General features: G+C 36.8%; 1 protein-coding gene across 2 annotated transcripts in view; it reads left to right on the forward strand.

Moving 5' to 3' along the window:
- CCDC146 (coiled-coil domain containing 146) overlaps positions 1-19,528 on the forward strand; it is a 65,642-nt gene that overhangs the window by 21,001 nt on the left and 25,113 nt on the right. For both annotated transcript variants that reach the window (XM_071423980.1, XM_071423979.1), the window contains exons 3-4: positions 8,835-8,917; positions 13,138-13,344. In XM_071423980.1, coding sequence (XP_071280081.1) covers positions 8,835-8,917; positions 13,138-13,344 — 290 coding nt within the window. The remainder of the gene's footprint in view (positions 1-8,834; positions 8,918-13,137; positions 13,345-19,528) is intronic.

Genomic DNA, 19,528 nt, shown 5'->3' on the forward strand with positions numbered 1-19,528 from the left:
TCAGGTGTAAGATACTGACATCACTTTGGTTTTATCAAAACTGAAATGTTTGTATAAGATAAAATGTATGATTTTAATTTGCAATCAAAATTTTTAAATTTTTGATTTGATGCTAATTTTTCATTGTATCAGTTGAAAACCAGGTGTTTCTGAAACCTTGTTCTTGTGTATGGCTGCTACTGTCAAATGGAGAAAAGCTGTACCAACCTCTTTGGAGGGGCTTTAGAAATAGAATAGAACTGTTAAATCCTTGTTATTTGGGAAGCCACATTCCCCCCCACACTCTTGCTTGTTCAGTTTACAATTAAGTCTGCTATCTGCCTTGTGACTTTGAACTGGAAAAACTGTTCTGTATCTGTAAAATGAATAATAATTATCCTTGATAGACCACATTCTATTATTTGCCTTGAAATATTTAAATGTATAACAAATATTGTTGTAATTTGTGATTGCTGTACTGCATTGAAAGCCTAAACTATCTTTAGAACTTTGTAACATCTGGAAGGGCAGAATTTTTTGCCCATACTGAATGTAAAAAGAAAGTTCAGACAGTAAGGTGAAGAATCTGAGCTGTTCAGATATCTCTATCCTGAGACATCCATTCCTTAGTCCCATATACATCTTCCTTTTGGGATATTTACTTCCTCCTTTGGATGATACTTCAGGAATCTTGAGTTGCTCTATTATGCTCCTGATTTCATTCTTGGTGCGATGTTCTCCTCCTAAGCTGTCACCAGTCTGCCTGGAGTCCAGAAGATCCATTTCTCCTCCAGTCTCTCTGCTTCTCCTACCTGGAGCACCCTTGTAATTGAGTACTGGCTTTTCTTCCTGTTCTGTCAGGGAGTGTCCATTCCCACCAATCTGTCACATCTCTTTTCTTTCTTCAGGAACCCAAAATAGTATGACATAGCCTTTTTCGTGTTTCATGTCTCCTATCCTTCTTGGAATAAATGAAGCAAAGTTTCAAATCTGAGTTTTTCAGCAAAGAGGAAGGACACTGAGTAGTCTTAAACTGATGCAGTATAACTAATGGCAGAAATATTGGACCAGATTTAAACTAAGACTTGCTGTTTGTTTATTAAAAAGTTTCTTCCCAGATGGGGTCTCTCTAGATCTGGAGTGTTCTGCATAATACAAAAAACTTTAAAGAAGTTAAGCAATCACAAACCCCAAAAGTCAATCTATTTCAACTGTGAAAAGATCTAACTGAATAACAGCTGATGACTGTAACTGAGTCTTTTCTGCTAAGGTCTTTGCTTTTTACTTAAAGCTAATTTTCTTTTCACTTTTAATCTCTTTTAGTCTACTTTTAGGAATCTATTTTTTTCCTGTGGACTGAAGAGATATCTTTATCATACAGACATCTTCCTAAAGACAAAGAAAATAACTGACAGCTCAAGATACTCTGAAATTCTACTGAAGTTTTTAATGCTGTTCACAGAACTTCCCAGTGATTGCAAGGTTAAAGAAGTGATATATTTAATTTTATTAGACTTGTCTGAGATTGTTTATCCAAAGTTTATCAAAACCAGCATGAACCATTTCCCATGAATTTTTAGAATAAGGTTTTTTTCTTTTTCTGGCAGATAATGGAATGTAGGTCAAGCAGAAAACAACAAAGCTATGACTGTAGGCAGATGTTAATTTAACTAGTGACTATGGCAATTTAAAACACAACAGCTTGGCATCTGTTTGATTTCTGGCTTTGTTCTGGGAGTCAACATCTCCTGCAGGAGAATTGCTGCAAAATATCCAGGTTTTTTTTAAGCAGCTTAAATGATTGGTATGTACAAACCTGAAGTACATTGGGACTCATTCATACAAACCATTTTGGTGGCAGAGATGGAATGTGTTGAGATTCAACTGCTGCAGTAATATTTCTGATGTTTTTGTAGATTTCAGCGATTCTGTGATATATTTTGACTGAGAAAGAGAATGACAAGTAATTAGATTAATTTTCAGGTTTTTCCACAATGTGGAATGCATACCAAAATTCCATACTAGAAACAAGTTCTGATTTAGAATTCTTTCTGATTAGCTAAGTTGTTTTTTTTAACTCAGTAGTCGTTCTTCATGCAAGCAGTCCTTATGCTGTCCACTGGATTGTGGGACTACCTATTCAACTTCCTCATGTGTCTGTAAGAACACACCAGAACACAAAAGAAAAGGCAGTCCTATTCCATTTGATATATTAAATATTCTTGTTCAGATACAGATTACATAGAAGTCGTGGCTGCATGGCTTTCCTACCTGCTTAAATTGTTCATTGCTTTATTTATAAATTCTGGCAGCAGGCAGAAAGGCACACTGACAGACCATGTAAGCAGTGGCTATGATATTTATATCAGAACTGTAAATATAATGCACATCATAAAATTCATATGGTCAAAGAAAATCACTCCTTCTGTTAAGGCAAGGACCATATTTGTAAAGAAGGAGGTCCACAAAACTATGTTCTTATTAATTCTATTTATCCCATGACATCTGATTTGCCAGCTCAAAACCTCTAGTTTACTGCTGACTATTTCCTTTATCTGTAGCCATGGAAGATGCTGTAGTTAGTTCAATATACAAAGAGAATAAACTCAAATGCACTTTCAGAGTGATGTTGTACCAAATACAAAAGCCTCTCCCTCCTTTGTGTTTTCAGAAAAATTCCTTTCTGATTCCGGCAAACCTGCTCCAAGAAAAGCAGCAAGTGTAAGACTGTGCTGGTTACTTACTATCCTGATTTGTAGCCAAAGGAAATTTGATGACAGCAGGAAAGGTATGTCCTTTCCTGAAATGCCTGTCTTACCAGTCTCCTATGCCCTCTTTTCTGAGCCCTGCAAGCCTCACTTGGCCAGCAGCATAGTCTCACCCACTGTACCATCTTGATTGTGGCTGATGTTGATATCTTCCATGTAGGGATTGTTTTTTCCCGTGAACTGGGCAACAAAACTACTGTTATGAACTATGCCTTGGGAAAGAATTTGGGATATTATTTTTCCTAGTCATTATTTGTTAGTTTTAGGAGGCTCTTCAGCAGTTTATTTTTCATTAAAAGATGCCTGGTTCATCCATCTGTAATTAAAAAAGTAAAATTGTAGAAGTTCAGTGTAAGGCAGTACAGTGTATCTACTGTACATAAGTGTATTTATGATTTGTGTGTATGCCATTACTCCCACCCGACTACATTTTTGCAACCAATAACCTCATGGCTTCAAGTGTTGTTGTCACCTAAATTAAATGTTTAGGAAACTCAGTGACAAATATTTTTCTACTTGAAAAGCTAATAAATAGGCTTTTTCCATGGACTTCCCATAATTATTCTGAAGTCTACTTCCTGTAATAAATGTATGAAGTTCCAGGTGAGAGGGATGACATCTTATTTTTAAACTCCACTTACAGTGTCTATTTAAAACCATCAGTGCATTTTCCTTTACTTTCTATTGTTGTAACCTTTCTCTAGAATAATGACTTAAGCAAGGCATATCATTCTCTAAATATCTGCAGTATAGCTATTTCTGTGTGTGCTTTCAATATTTCCCAATCTCCAAAATGGAATGCAGAATTGCATACCAATAACTACAATTTATTGCAAACTATTTAAAGTCTTAAATTAGTGACTGTTATCTTCTTGTTTTAAAATACTTTGAAATATGTGCTGAAGCCTGAAATGTTGTTGAGTAGAGAAATTATAATTTTGTAAGTGTTAATCTTCCATATGTGTATGAATATTTGAGATGAATTGAAAAATGCACGGTGACTGAATAAAAAATGTACAGGTTATATTTCCTTGTGTTGTGTTTGGGATTTTTAAAGATTGCCAGAGAGGTTCCAAACACAACCTTTTAACTGTTTTTCCTTTATTTTTGGATGCTTCATCTTGAAGTAGCCAGGACATGATCTTTAGAATTAGTGAGAAGTTTTGAACTTGCTCTGAGCAGTGGGCTAAACTTAAGGAGGAATCTTCAGTTCCCTTAGTGCGTTGTCATGGGTCCAAGATTTTGCCCAGATAATTTGGGTGTACCAGGCACAGGCAAGCCCAACACCTGCAGATATCCCTAGCCCTGTGATTCTGTGGAGACTGGTATCCAGCAATATGGACAGAAATGCAGGAGTCATAGCATGGGTTCAGTGTGCTTGTACCTGTTGCCCTGCTCCAATGTTGAAACAATCCCTGGGAAGGTGGTGTTGCCTCCTCCCCCAAACAGGGCACACCTGAGCCGTGTGCTGTGTCCAAACTGTGTGGCTTCATGAGGATTTTGACAGAGGAGGCAGAGCTCTCTGTTTAAAGAGGAGAACTTACCCTTTCTCTTTGCTTAATGTTTAACCTTTAAATAGTATATGAAAGAGGTAAGAAAAGATCTTCAAATAAACAGCACAGAAGGAAAATTCCAAACCTGACAGAACAGACTGGGCAGAAGAGCCATATGCCAAGGGGCTAATACTATACTGAAATCCTGAGTGTACACAAACTATAAAATATATTAATCCCTTGATATTTTTCTCTAGTCTTCTATTAGGAGGCAAAAGAGTTGTTTGATGAAATATTTCAGATATTTGAAATAGTCAGTGAATATAAACTGTTGGAAATTCTGTGTTAAAATTACACTAAGTGTAGTCACAATCTCTTGTTACAGTTACAAAACCTACAATTTAGCATGAAGGAAGGAAAAGTGTTATTATTCCATTTGAACTTAGGATACATTTTAGTTGTTTGGCAGTAACTGCAAGCTTAATTTGAAACACGTGTTAGCTACATCATTTCTCCAAAATGCAGAGATCCTAGGCTGAAATTGAGTATTTCCTAAGAAGCCTCAAGTGCTTCACTTTAATAATGATTGTGGGTAAGTGATGTTAAGTGGCAATTTCTTCGTGGTGACTTTGTTTATCTTCTGTGCTTTTTTTGTGTGCTTTATTTATCAAAAAACTGTGAAGAGTTAGACCAATATTCAGATTCCAGCATCTATTTATGTTTAATATTTGGCTGAATTTTATTCATTTCTGGAGAGTCCCAAAAGAACTTTAAGAGCCTCGAAATTTGAAATGGAAAATGTGCCTAGAGTTCTTATTTGAGTTAGAGAAAACTTGTTTTGGAATTTCAGACGAGTTCCTTGCTGCATTGTTTTGAGCTGACTGTCAGAAAGAATTGAATATAATCTGATAAAATGGAGAATGCCCACTGCAGTTAATGCAGAGTGAGGGGGTGTTGATCAAGTTAGGGCCAGATTTCACTAGTTTTGCTCTCATGGATGAGTACCTCATTTATCAGGTGGGTCCTCTCCCTTCTGTGGTTTTAATTCCCATTCCTATTCTGACATATTCTCTTTCTTACAAACATTTCTATCCACCTTCCATGCTTGGAGAAACTACTGTGGTCTTAGATCCAGGGGCTCGTGTGCCTGAAGTCAAGCTGGAAGGATATAAAAGAGGTACCTCAGATAGTGCATAACCTCACATAGTGCTCACTTTTTCTTGGAATTTTCATCAAGAGATTTTGAAGACAGGTCTGGTGGGGAACTGTTGGTAGCAAGTGAGTATGAACTTGTAGAGAGAAAAGTTTTTCATTTGTACATAACAGCTATCTGAGCATAAGTATGTTCTTCTTTTCTTATGGACTCCTATATTTAAATGAGTCCTGCTCAGAAACAGAATATCTACCTTTTTCTGCTAGAAAAATATTAGGGAGATGTCCTTGCCTTTCACCTTTTCTGCAAAATTTTCCTCCACATTTTTTTGTAATAGGATAGAATTGTCCAGCACTTTGGGACTTTTCACTGATTGAAGGGAAAAAAAAATTGCTTTGGAACTTGGATTTGGGTTTGGTTTTGATTTGTTAGATTTTGTTTTGTTTTGTTTTTCTGGTAGAAAAGCCAGACTTCAAATCACGTAGCAATATAAAAAATTGTAACAGTTAGAAAATCACAAGGGCAGTTTAAGGGTAACTTAATATGGTAAAATAAACATAACAGGAATTTTGCATTAAAAGAAAAAGATTCAAGTAAATCCAGTAATAAGACACATAATTCCATGTAATTGCATTTATGGGAGTATGGGGAAATGGAAAGCAGAAAGTTGCCAGGCAACCATTTGTTAAAAGACAAATCTTCATCCAGCTTTCCAGTAATTCTGCATTTAGATAAGGAAAATTTATTCTGGTTTATCCAGATGATTTATCAATGTTGAGTGTGTTTAAAAATGTATGGTGTCTCAGTACATTATAAAATGAGAAAGAAAAGCAATATACAGTTAAGTACAGCTGACATGGAATGGGACTGGAAGACTCAACAAGTCAAGAATATTTATCCAACTATATTCCAGACTCCAGATCTGAGATCACCAGTATAATAAAATTACCTCAGTTCTTACAAGGGCATTATGGTTAACACAGGACTAAAAAAAAAAGTGATCCTCAATTGCCATTTAGAAGCCCTTTTTTTTTCTCACTTCTCCATCTTCTCACTCACTCTTTTACCTTTCAGTGTAGCAATGTAAATAGTTACACTGAGGAGACCTACATTTCACCTCCCCCAACAATGTGAGAGCTTCCAAGCAATAAAATGAACTGTGAGTGCATAAATACTGTTGGTTATTTTAGCATTAATGTGAGACATGCCACCTTGAAAGAATTACATATCTTTACATCAGGGGCATCATCTCTTGTCTGGTTTTATCATCACAATGAATTCAATTTTTCTAGAGTAGTATCACGTTTGCTGCCTTCTTCCACAACTATTTCTTCCCCTCAAACAGTTGCCTCTTTCCCTTCTGCCCTCCCAAGAATCTTGGAGAAAATGGTATACCAGCCTTTAATAACAAATCCTGGGACCAGGGTAGCCCAGTGCTGTCTCTTTGATGGCTCTCCCAAAATCACTGTGGTAATGGGAACTATCTGGTAATGAAACTTTCCAGGAAAGTGAGACCACTGCCTTTGACATGCTGGTATGCCATCCATGCAGCCTGTCCTGTGTAGTCCTCTATGCTACACACTGCATAGGACCAACCTTCTTGAAATAGAGCTCTTAGCTCTGAACTGAACTGAGAAATTAGGTGTGAAATCTGTAAGAAGTTTATGAACATAAAGAAGAAGACACAGCCTCCAGGACAAGCAAGTTTATTTCTGTGGAAGCATTGTCAAACATGGTGTAGATCTGCAGTGAGAACCTAAGCAGTAAAACAACCTGTAATTCACAGGTACAGATCAGAGGAGTGTGGAGAGAGCACATTAGTGACATACCACACAAACCGGGCAGCTATATCTATGTGTGAGGCTAAGAAATAAATGGGTTGAGAAAGGGAAATATTTTCTTTCTCACAGAAGACCTAGATAGTATTTTGAACTTGAGTGAACAGTATCTTTGATCATACAGAATGCCAAAATAAATATTTGAGAGCTGCTTATCTTTAATTTCATGCAAACAAATGAAAGGCAGACCTTCTATTCTTGGGGTCTCAGGGAGCAAAGATTGTCTTTGCTACGATGAAATATTTTGAGACAAATCTTCAAAAAAACTTGAACAATCATCAAGAACATATATACTTCCTTTGACATATTGACATATATTCTGCTTCTTAGCCAGAGGATTAGTTCTAAATGGTTTCCTCTGAATATTCTAAAGATTGAATTATAACTGGTAGTATTTTCTTGGTGCTGCAGTAATTTCACTTCTTATTTCAGGAGATCTGCATAATCACATTTCTTGGCAGGGTCCCATAGAAGCTGCAGGTTTGACTTGCTGCCCCACCAGGGTAGCCAGGGACTTTTATAGAGGTGGATCAGCTTACATTTTTTAATTGGATTTAGACTGGTTCTCCTTACTTGTGACCAAAGGAGGGGGAGAAAGGTTTTCTAAAGCAATATCACCCAGGAATAGTGTGGCCAGCAGGACCAGGGCAATGATTGTCCTGCTGCACTCAGCACTGGTGAGGCCACAGCTCAAATCCCATGCTCAATTCTGAGCCCCTCACTACAAGAAGGGCATTGAGGGGCTGGAGTGAGTCCAGAGAAGGGCAGCAGAGCTGGGGAAGGGTCTGGAGCACAAGTCTGATGAGGAGTGGCTGAGGGAGCTGGGGGTGTTCAGCCTGGAGGAAAGGGGCCTCAGAGCAGAACTTACTGTTCTCTACATTACCTGAAAGGAGGTGTAGCCATGAGATCAGTGTCTTCTCCCAGGTAACAAATGATAGGGCAGAAGGAAATGGCCTCAAGTTGCACCAGGGGGGTTTAAATTGGGTATTAGGAAACATTTTTTCACTGAAAGTGTGGTCAAGTGTTGGTACAGACTGCTCAAAGAGGAGTTTGATTCACTATCTCTGGAGGTATTTAAGACCTGTTTGATCTTGGTGTTTGCTGAAGATCTGCACAGGCATGTAAGGCAATGTGTTCTGTTGCCTGGGGATAATCCAGCTTTAGCCTAGCTCCTATATTTTTTTACAACCCTATTGTCAGCAGAGACACTTTAAACCTCAGTTTTGCCTATGTGGGCCAGTGAGTTTATACCAAAACTGAACCAGTTAAGCAATGAAAAGTTACTTAGAGCCTGAGTTCAAAGTCAAGACAGAATTACCATGAAATATTAATACAGACAGAAAGTCAGAGAAGAAATGGTACAGTGAAGGTAGCCCTGCAGTTGTGATAGAAACATTCTTTATGTTCTTATGTTTATGTCTTGAATTTTTATGAAAATAAGCATTTTTTGTCTGTTTATTTGATTTGGTGGTGTATTAATTTTTGTTATGTTACCAAAGTCTGTATAAACTGAAAGGCTGCCAATTACAGTTATAAAAAGTTGCAGCAGAATGAAAGTATTAGTGCTTAGGAAATTTCATAACTGTCTGTTTGCCTTCCATAGCTATTTTCTGCTGGAAAAATCACAGACACCAGAGTAGCTGAGCTGAAGGAACAGTACACCCTGCTGCATGATGCTGTGATAAGGTATAATATTCCTTTTTAGACTTTCAGTAGATAAAGAATTTGTTTTTCAAGTACTTTCTGCTCGTGCTGAAGCCTAATAATCATTTAGGGCTTTCTTAGAGTTATAGTTCATAAACAGGAAACCAGAACACAAAGTTGAAAACCACTATTATTTAATAGGAACTTTCAAGTTAATTTGGGATACTTAAATACTTGTTTGAAACACATCCTTGTTTCTAATACAAACATAATAATATTGGGAATGGATGTACAGATTGTAACAGACAGCATACCTGTAATTATCAGTAAAATCAGCATCATGATATTCCTGTTACATTCTTGTAATGCATGCCATAATATCCACTGTATTGACAATATTTTATCCCACTTTCACTGACAGTCCAAATTAAAAACTTTATGGCAATTCTGTCATTAAAGCTAAAGCCTAGTTTAAGTATCCTAAAACTAATTCAGGTTATAGCCCCTTATTTGGATGATGCTGGGATTTGCTGTGCCTCCTGGCAGTCTGAATAGCAACAAGTGCAAAGTAAAGTAAATTTGAAAAAGGGTTCTCAAAATACTTAATGGTTTTTCTTGAGGATAGCTGAGTCTTATGGTTTTGTCTTAATAAAATGGAGAGTTTGCATATGGTTCTGACTCTGTGAAGCATCACGTGACTTTATTTCAGATTACTGAAATAGATAGCAAATCTTTCTGAGAAGCAGAGTTAAAAACAGCACTTCAGTGTTGTTCAGGTTCCTAGAAAATACAAGAAGACTTTCCTAACTGCTCAGATCTGAACATATTTTGTGGTGTTTGGATTAATCAATAGAGAGAGAGTTTCTACCACACTGGTGTTCACTGAGCTGAAGCAGAAACCAGTAGCTGCTAATTAGTTGATTTTCAGCCAGTGTTAGTTTATAAACAGTCTTTCATTGGAAAAATGCAAACATATTCCTATGTGCTTTTATGTATTTATACAGTATTCTTTTTTATGGTTCATTATGTAAAGGCAATCCCTTTGTGAGTATAACAAGTGGAATAGGGCCTGAGTGTAAACAGCACTCAGCTGTCCTTCCTGTCACACTTAAAACCACCCTTAACAGAAGGTACCAAAAGCATGAAAATGTTAGATGGCAGATTACATCTCTCATTCTTTCCATCATTCTTACAGGAGTATGAAATGGCCATGCTTCTGTGAGAAAGTGGATCAGAGATCATGATGCCCCATTCTGTATTGGATGTAGTTGTGTGTCACAGCAGAGCACCAATGTGTGAGCAAGCACTAATTCTCACAATAGATTTCTCCTAGTGCTAAAAGAAAGCAAGGGAAATCAACGACCAAAAATAGACTATGATCTCCAGTATATTTTAAGGATATCAAAAGTGGGATTCAGGCATCAAAATTAGGATTCAGTTGTCCATATGTTAACATCAGCAGACATGCTTATCTGAACAAGGTTCCAAGGGTCCCTTAATACTCTATAAAAAGAAATAGGGACCACACACCACCTCCTTATTCAGACACCTGCAAGGGTCTGGTTTTCTCCATCAGCTGTAAGGATTGTCCTGGTGGTAAGTGCAGTATGTGTGTGTATTCTCTTCCTGCATAGAACCCTTCACAGGATCAATACTGCTTTTTAATTGTTAGTTCTTCATCCTAACATGTGCTGTACAGTTCTGTGGATCAATAACTTATTTTTTCACATATTACAGTTAAATTCAATCCCTTTCCTAATTAATGCCCACCTGTCCTAGTGTTGTTGCAATGCCATGGTAAGACAAATGACACAGGATGAGGTTTTCAAGCTCTATGTGGTTTTTTCTTTCCTTTATTAGCATATAAAAATCTCAAGGAGAAAACCTTATATATCTTAAGCAGCACAGTTCCCTTTGACAGCTGTGCCAAACTATTGCAGCTGATCTCTCTGACACACAGTACAAATTTGTCTATTATCATGAATGCAATTATTCTGTGTGCAGGTAATTTCCAAGGCTGTTGCCAATGCACACAGAGCTATAAGTGATAAGTGCAGTCCTCTGTTTAGTGGCAAATTTATTTCTTGCTTTCAGTTTGGCACAATTTGGCATTTCTAAAAGCTGAAAGATGTCACCTGGCAGATAACATCTATGATACCTGTCTTTAAAGTCTTAAGTGGTTTTGAATTTATGTTTGCTGAGAGGAGGCTGTCATCCCATTGTGGTGCTGTCTCACCCATCTATTTTGTAGTAAGGCTGCATCTAAAGTTGAAGTATCTGATCTTGTATTTGGCCCTTGAAAACCTTTTTAGTCACTCAAATATGTGGCCTAATTGTAGATTTTATTTATATTATCTCAATTTAGGAACCTAGTATGAATATTCTGTTAACCCAAACTGGAAAATAGACAGATAATAAAGAGGATTCATCAGCAGATTGGGAATCTTGTTTTCTTAAGCCTCTGCTAAATTACTAATTATTTCACAAATTCAAAAGCTGCCACATCAGACTGCACAAACTTACTTTTGCAGTCATGGGATTCTGTATGTGTATATTGTGTAGATGTGCAGTTACCTCTTCATTGTCTTTAATTAAATTCAAATCAACACATGAAAAAATACTGTTGGCATCTGTAGAGAGCAAAATCTAGATTCAACACTTAATTCTTGTTTCTGTTTTTCTTTTTTTTATTATATCGAAAGAATTAATACTCAAAATTTTGTTTTTATGAATTCACTTACATGTTTATGTAACTGTATGTAAAGCGTGTATGTTGTGAAAGAATTGTGTTTTAAATTGTATAGTACTACAACCAATTATATTTTCTCCCAAAACTGCATACATTCTGTTAGATTTAAAGAATATTTAAATACCATATAGAATCCAGTGTCAATAAGTCTGCTTATTTTTTGCTTAACATATATGTGTAAACACATGAAATTATTTGTTCATGATGAAGGCACACTGGTTTCTCTTGAATTCTGTGGTTTTATTATTTTCTAGTTTAGAAACAGGAAGTTCTTATCTAGGGAGTAACGTTGCTTGAATCAAAACTTTTTCTGCTATATTATTTCAACTGTATTTGTGCAGTATCGTCAGTTTCATATTTTATATTTTTATCATCATTTTACCATCTCACCCCTATTCTTTGGTGTGATATGTAATTTCTCTTTCTGTTTAAGCCATAAATGTCAAATTTGAGCCAAAATTTATGTCTAGAGTTTCTCAATATGGGAAATACTAAGTTCATTTGTTTACAAAAAATATTGCACTATATTTTTAATAAGCAAAACACAAGTGATAGAGTTCTTAATTCATTCTTCTACATAATTTGTGACTAATTTTAGTAGACCATTATGTTATTATTCCTCAATAGTAATATTGAGGAGGCATACACAATATTTCTGTAGCAGAAAGCATAGGTTTATGTGTAATGCATTGTATATGAATTTTCATACTGTTATTCCCTTTAAGAGTTTTCCATAATAATCAATGTATTTTACTAACAGCCTTTAGCTGTTTTTCAGCAATCACCACACAAGTTTTTAAGTATATTATGAATCACCAGTCTCCAGACACTGACAGGAGTTAGTTTGATGGTTCTGTGGAGCTAGTCTGGTGATACAAAGCAGATCATTAATCTACAGGCCTTATAAGCTTCCACAGATGTCCACAAATATATTTTCAGCTTTTGCATCGTTACCTGAGTTATTTCAGGTCTTGGTGGCACTACAGCAGTAGCAAGATATAATTCATCACTGGGTAGATGTACCAGTGTTTATTAAGAACCTAAAGTTGCCATATAGTCCAGACTGGGCCTTGTCCTGGTGGATACTTCACTATTATAGGTCCCCACACTTAATCAGATCTAGCCTTTGGCACTTCTTAGGATAAAATGGATTCCCTCTCTCTTCATTTTTGTCCAGGAAGTGTTAGACAAATAAATTTGACTAAGAACCAGTCTGTCATCTGGTTAAAATTAGATAAATCTCACTCCAACTGTAGGTATGCAGAAAAACCCCTCTGAGACCAGATTCCACTGCTCTCATGGCATCCTAGGATGATTTGGATTTGAACAGAATTCAGGAGGTCCAACCTCCTGCCCAAGGCAGGGTCAACTAGGAGATCAGGCAAGATTATACAGATCTTAATTCCATCTCATCTTGAAAACCTTCTATTAAATATTATAGGTATGTAAAGAAGTATAAATACAAAGCTTGTGCTTCACATTGGCCAGTTCTAAACTAGTCTATTGAATGCAGTTTACAGGAATCTGAGAGCCAGCTGTTGCAGGAAGCTGAACGCCTGAGTGCAGAACTGGAACAACAAAGTGCACTGGAAAAAGCAGAAGAGCTCTCTGAAGAAGCTCCCAGTGAAGGCTCCCAAATAAGGCAACAACTTTTCAGCTGCCGAAGTGAATACAATGCTATTAAAGGAAGAGTGCATGAAAACCGGCTGAAGATAGAATGGTAGGTGAAATTGGTCAAATGCTGCTCATTTGATCATCGATAATGTAAAAAGATGAGCAATAGAATAAAAATCAATCTCCTGTACGTTTTACATGGACACATTTCTTGATGGCTGTTGTTAACGAATTGCCACAAACTTTCCCCAGTCACAGCAACATGTCAGTGATGAATAAATTTACCATGGTCAGATTTGTAGATAGTTTTAAATTTAGAACATGGATGGGGTTCTTTAAAATGCTGTTTAAAATTTACTGCATTGGATGAATAATATTTAGGTGGGGAAAATTAACATGAGAAAATCTAGCCTAGAACACCTTCAATAGAAATGTTTAAAGTGTCTCAGAGACCTGTTGGCTTGGATTTTATGGAACAATGTCATAAATAGACCCAATACTATTTTTAACATCACTAGCACAGTGTGTTCAAGTTTTTCTATTCAGGTATTCAAAGGGAAGTACTTGTAAATTTTAATATTAGAAAAATGATAAATTTGCTATGGAAGGAGTGAAATCTTAACATTTTTATATAAAGACAACAGTCCAGAATTAGCTTGGTATTGTATACATTTCAATTATCTGCATACTTTATAGTAAAATTACAAGCAGAAGTATTGCATTTGTAAAAATAATGTACCTAGGCAGATGAAATCAGATTTTTATTTTGTGGGGGACTTGCTAGTTTTACCCATCTTCAATCCAGCTGTAGTGTCATTGGTGTGTATATAAACAGAAGCACACAATGTCAGCATCTCAGCAGTTAAGATTATTATTCTGCAAGGAAATCAGTAACACTGTACACACTGCATGGAGCAGGTTTTGCTGGCAATTCTTTCTTCATATTTTTTGGTTTTTTAGAGCCAAGTGTTTGCTCTAAGAGAAAAAGAAACTTGAGAATGAAACAAACTGGGAGTGGGAAAGAAACATGGAAAGCATCTGGAAAAAATTATTTGCTATGAGATAACTAAGAAACATGAAATTTCCTGAAATAATTATTAAATACAGAATTTATTGCAATTTCCAAGCAGTCCAGAAATGAGTTCTTCAGAACAGCTTTTTAACCATTTGTCCTCATGCTTTTTAACCATTTGTCCTCATATATCTTTTGACCATTTTTCTCTCCTTTTGCATCAATTTCCAAAAAAATTATGAGGATTTATATGTTTAGGTAATATTTTCCCATTCTATATTTTCTACCTCCAGTGAAAATGAGAACTCTATAAAAAATACAGTGTAGGCATTAGTCCAATTATCCTTGCACATTTACTGGATTAATTTTATATATTAATTGAATATCTTGCAGATTAAAAATCCACTTTTTGTGTCAGTCATGCTGTAAAAAATGTTCTTTCACTGTAGTAAGAAACTTATGTCTTATGTATTGTCAAACCCAGCTGTACAGTCTGGCCAGAGGTCTGTGAGGTTCATTATCTAATGGAAACCAAAAGTCCAGCCTCTTGTGGTGTGGGGATTTCATGAGCCAAATTCATGAGTCTTCTGTGTTTGGGAGTCCTCAGCTGACCCCTATTCCTTTGAACTTCTCCTGTCTCCTCCAGAATAAACTTCTGACACTGCAACACGCTGGGCAGAGCGTTCCACAGATTAACTACGTAAGAGCTGCCACCTCCTTACTTTTTTAACCTGACCCCTACAGCTTCATTTAGTGCCCTGCAGTTCTTGTATTGGATGAGACAATGAGCATCTGTTTCACTGCTGCAGAATGGTTTGATAGATCTCTTTTGTACAGCCCTTTGCCCTTTTAATTTATCAATTTTTCAAACTCGGGAGCTACAGATTATTTAATTGTTCCCTGTTTGGAATCTGTTTCATGCCTGATGGTAGCATTGGGTCTTATGTGTGTTGTGGATGTGCCTTGGTTATATGTGGATTTGCTTACTGGGAGAGAATTTCCAGAAATATTCAAGAAATTATACTGATTCTGAGTTGGACTAGTCTAGAATGAACAGGACTAGCACAACATGTGTGAAGAATGGGTGAGTGAATGTAGTGAAGAAATGAGAAGTGGACTATGAAGAAAACCAGATTATTTGTGTGAATACATGTTTGTAATGAAGGGATGAGTTTGGTGCCTGTGAAAGAGTGAATGTCCAGAATAGAGTTGTGAGTAGCAGGTGATCTAATAGTAACACTGATGTAAAATGAAGATCCATATGCTTGCTGGGTTTATCCAAAGAGTAAAGCAATGTTTTCTGAAATATTTGGTGCATGGACAGTGTCACAGAGGGGAGGGAAGCTCCATCAAAAGTATTAGAAGTTTGCTGTTAGGTTGCTGCTTGGTTTTCTTAATTTCTCAGGATAAAATGTCATGGCCCAACCTCTCTTGGCCCTTGATCTCTCTGGAACACAGTTTCCCTTGCTGTCCAACTGTGTTAATACAGTCCCAGCTGTGCTTGGCACTTGCAAGTAAATTTCTCTTTGGGAATTATGACTAATGGCTGTTCAATCTGAAAACAAACATGTTGTTTATTTACTTTTGTATGTATAGCAGGCAGGGAACACGGAGGGGGAAAGGTTTAGAAGGGTTTATCTGTGTCTCTTATCTACTGCTTTATCCTTTTTTTTAGAATGTATACTCAGACCTAGTGCTGAGCTGGAAGTGAGAAATCTGATCTTGTTTCCCTGGTTCTGCAGATCTCTGTTCCCCTGTTTCTGTAAACCTTTATTTCTCTGTAGCATCCCTCTTATCTCTGATGACTTTATTTCCTGCCTTAATTCACTTTCTCTGGTATCTAAGAGTACTTGGCACCTTTTTTGAACTCTGATTCAAATCTGACAATGACAACATTTTGCACTTGAGGAGTCATACAGATATACCATACCATTAGCAAAAGTCTCAAGGTCTCTTAATATTCCATTCTCTTCTGTCCCTATTTAATTTCCTATTTGCTTGCCTCTGTAAACAATTTTCCAGACCTTTCTGAACAGCTGAAGATGATGTTTCATTTTCTGATTTAGTTCTTTATTGTTCCAATGAATAGTCAGCATTTCCAGAATAAATTCAATTTCTTTCAGCATTGAAGTATCATCAGGTTTTCAGGAATTTGGTGACTTTTTCATCATTTCAATAGGTGCATGAGGTATTCTGTGCATTTCTTGACACACTTAGGCTGTCAGGGAAGTCACCCTGAGGGTGACTGCATGTTTGGGGTGTGTTCCCACACATGTTTGGGTATGTGCCTCCTCTCCCAGTTTGTGGCCTGGTCTGCCCTATGGATGTACTGGGCTCATTGCTGGTGTGTCTGCCTCAGAGCTCAGGGGGAGAACAAGGGTTGGAAAGATTTTACTGAGCTTGTAAAGCTTGGGCCACCATCCCAAAGTCAGAGCTGACTCTGGGAGTATTCTTCCTCTTAAAAAGTGCTTGGCAAGGGTTATAAAGTAAAGGGAAAAAGAGTCATCTCCACTCAGTTCTGCTAAAATTGCATTCAGAGCCATGAAACTTCTTCATATAATCGATAAGAAGCCTCAGTAAGTAAGAATATAGATCTAAAAAATCAAATTAGTGGAACAAGAAGGAAAGAATCAGTGTGATCAGCAAGGATTTGTTCTGGCTTGAGACATTTCACTTTAATGTTTGTGTGAGTCTTGGAGTTCTGATTTATGAGACAAAATAAAGAAGAGCTGGTTTTCTTTGTTACACAATGGTATCAACCGTTGTTTATTGTTGAGAAATAATAAATAGTAAATCTAAATATATCATCTAAACAGTTAATTTAAAAGTAAGCAATTAATTTGTACTAAATTTATCTATAACAAGAGGTTTTAGATTAAAGGTGCCTGATGCTTGAAAACAGTTTTATTTGAAAGCCTAGGTCCAATCTCCAGCTCTTACAGTGATTTGTTCAGGTATCAAAACAGCTCCTCACTGAAGCACTCTGCAACTGCATGCAAGTCAGGATTGCAAAACTGATTTTGTCCTTGTAGAAGCATTGCAAATAAGGAAACCTATTTCAACACTTGTAATTATTTCTGCATTAGTCACTCAATAATTAGAAAGTGAAAAGTTAAGCTATTATCCATAGCTTCTCTAGTAAAGAATTACATGCCACGAGTAAAATAAATAACACCACAGCTGAAGCTATCAGCTGGTCTTGTGACTGCATTTTCTGGTACCTACAAATTAATTACAGCTCATAGCCTTACAGGAAGCTCATGCTGGCAGCTTGTCAGCTGGGATAACTTCTACCTGTGGTCACTGGATTAGAGTTGTGAGGTGCCAAACTCCTTCTGGGGATTTCCAGGTAATCCCAGCTCTGAGAGACAGCAGCTGAAGGAGTTCACGTTCTTCCATGATGGGACTTCTAATGCTAACAGTGATGTGGTTATTTTGTGAGCTGAGGAAGTGAAATGGACTTCTGTTGACAACTACCCCTACATTTCTTAATCTCTCAGTCTTCATTTTTTTATTTCTGTGTCAGCTTGCAGCTGTAAATGTCTCTCAGGGAAAAATCTGGAATGTATTTCTATTAATGACCCAGTTTTCCAACTGCCTCTTTTTAACTCATTACAACTGCACCTCTGACAGCTTTTCACATACAGTACTGTTATCAGGCTTCATGAAAATAAGAAGAGCAATGTTAGAAACATTTGCATACATTAATGCCTAGACTTAAGTGTTTTATCTTCTTTCCATTGTGTGTATTGTTAGAGGTATAACAATGGTAATAATAAAATACACATGATGTTGAAAAATACATCCACCAGGGAAGGGCTAGAAAATAATGGGAAATTTAAATGCCTAATGCCAATTGTAGCTGTTTTGTTTGTTGTAATTGCTGTCTAAGTAAAACAGTCATGAGGTTGATATCCATATAACAAAGATTATAAGATTCAAATGCTAAATGGAAGAACCAGAGTTTCTATGCTTATCTTACATTGAGCTTCTATGTTCATCTGTTAAATCAGAGACAAAACTTCAATTATTTGAAGAATCTTATTTGATTTCTAAATGTGTGTTAATCACCCTGCCTCCCCTTTAGAGTCCACAGAGAGATATATATTATCTTCAACTGGTAATTTATGTCACCCTAAAACAGTCACCTGGAAACTGAGATGACCTGCCCTTTGGAGGTCCCAGTTTTTATCCCTGACAGTAAGGAAGCCCTGAAGTAAGGATGCTAGCATAGGGCTGCCTGGCTTCTGGCTTTGGGCAGCTGGATCAAACTCATTGCTCAAAAGGGAGAGATTTAACTTATTTCTTTTTACTCATTTTTTCTTTTCACACTTCCACTGTTTTTTGTGTGGAAGTAGTTGGTCTGCCAGCTGTTTAGGTAACTTGGCCCTTGTCATTCACCGTTGCCTTTGTTTATGTCACAGAAAATCAAGTGTTCAAATCATTTTACTTTTGCTGGATGGAAAAGTCTTTGTTGTGAAACTGGAATGGTTCCACAGGAATCTGTCCTCATGAGTGAGGAATGTGACAAAAGAAAACAGTGTCAGCTTTGCTCTCCCTCCTGATCTTTGGTATTGCTCTTTTGATCGTCCAGTGTGAAAGAGGGCACAGCACAGACTAACCACGAGCCCTGCAGTACCTCTTTAATCATTTTGCACAGGACTTATTTAATAATATTTTGTGGCAGTCAAAAGTTATGGATATTTGTGCAAAGTGGACATTATTATCCTTAGTGTGATTATGCCAGTCCCAAGGAGTTCAATTAGAAGTACTGCCAAAATGGGTTTGTAATATGATTTTGGAATTTTGGAATTTTTTAAATTAATTTTATCCGTTTTGGAGGAAGATTGACTTAAATTCAACCTTTTTCTTTAAAAGCTTTTGTTTTGCAAACTTGTTCACTCTGTGTGTTCAAATGCTGGCATTCAAATTAGTTTTTAGTCTTTACCAGTCCCTGTTGAGGCATACTTGTAGTCTGCCCATACAAATATCATACATGCTGTATAGCAACATCTACCCTCTGTCTATTTTCTCTTTGCACTTCATCTGAGCTGGAGCTTCTAATTCATGGGAAAGATGTTGTGTTGTTTTGTTCTGTTTATATTGCAACACCACCAACCCGGTTCTCTTTTTTTCACTATTTCCTTTCCTTAACTAGAATTATGTTTCCTGAGACTTCCAGGTATAAGCTTCACTCCTTTTGGTGGAAGACTCAAATTTAAGAAAGAGTTTATTGAGAGAGTGGGAGTGGTGGCATGGAGGAGGGAATCTTAAATCA

Source organism: Agelaius tricolor, unplaced genomic scaffold (genome assembly GCF_023055355.1).
Source record: "Agelaius tricolor isolate 1412-34295 unplaced genomic scaffold, bAgeTri1.0.p SCAF_3, whole genome shotgun sequence".
Classification (NCBI taxonomy): domain Eukaryota; kingdom Metazoa; phylum Chordata; class Aves; order Passeriformes; family Icteridae; genus Agelaius; species Agelaius tricolor.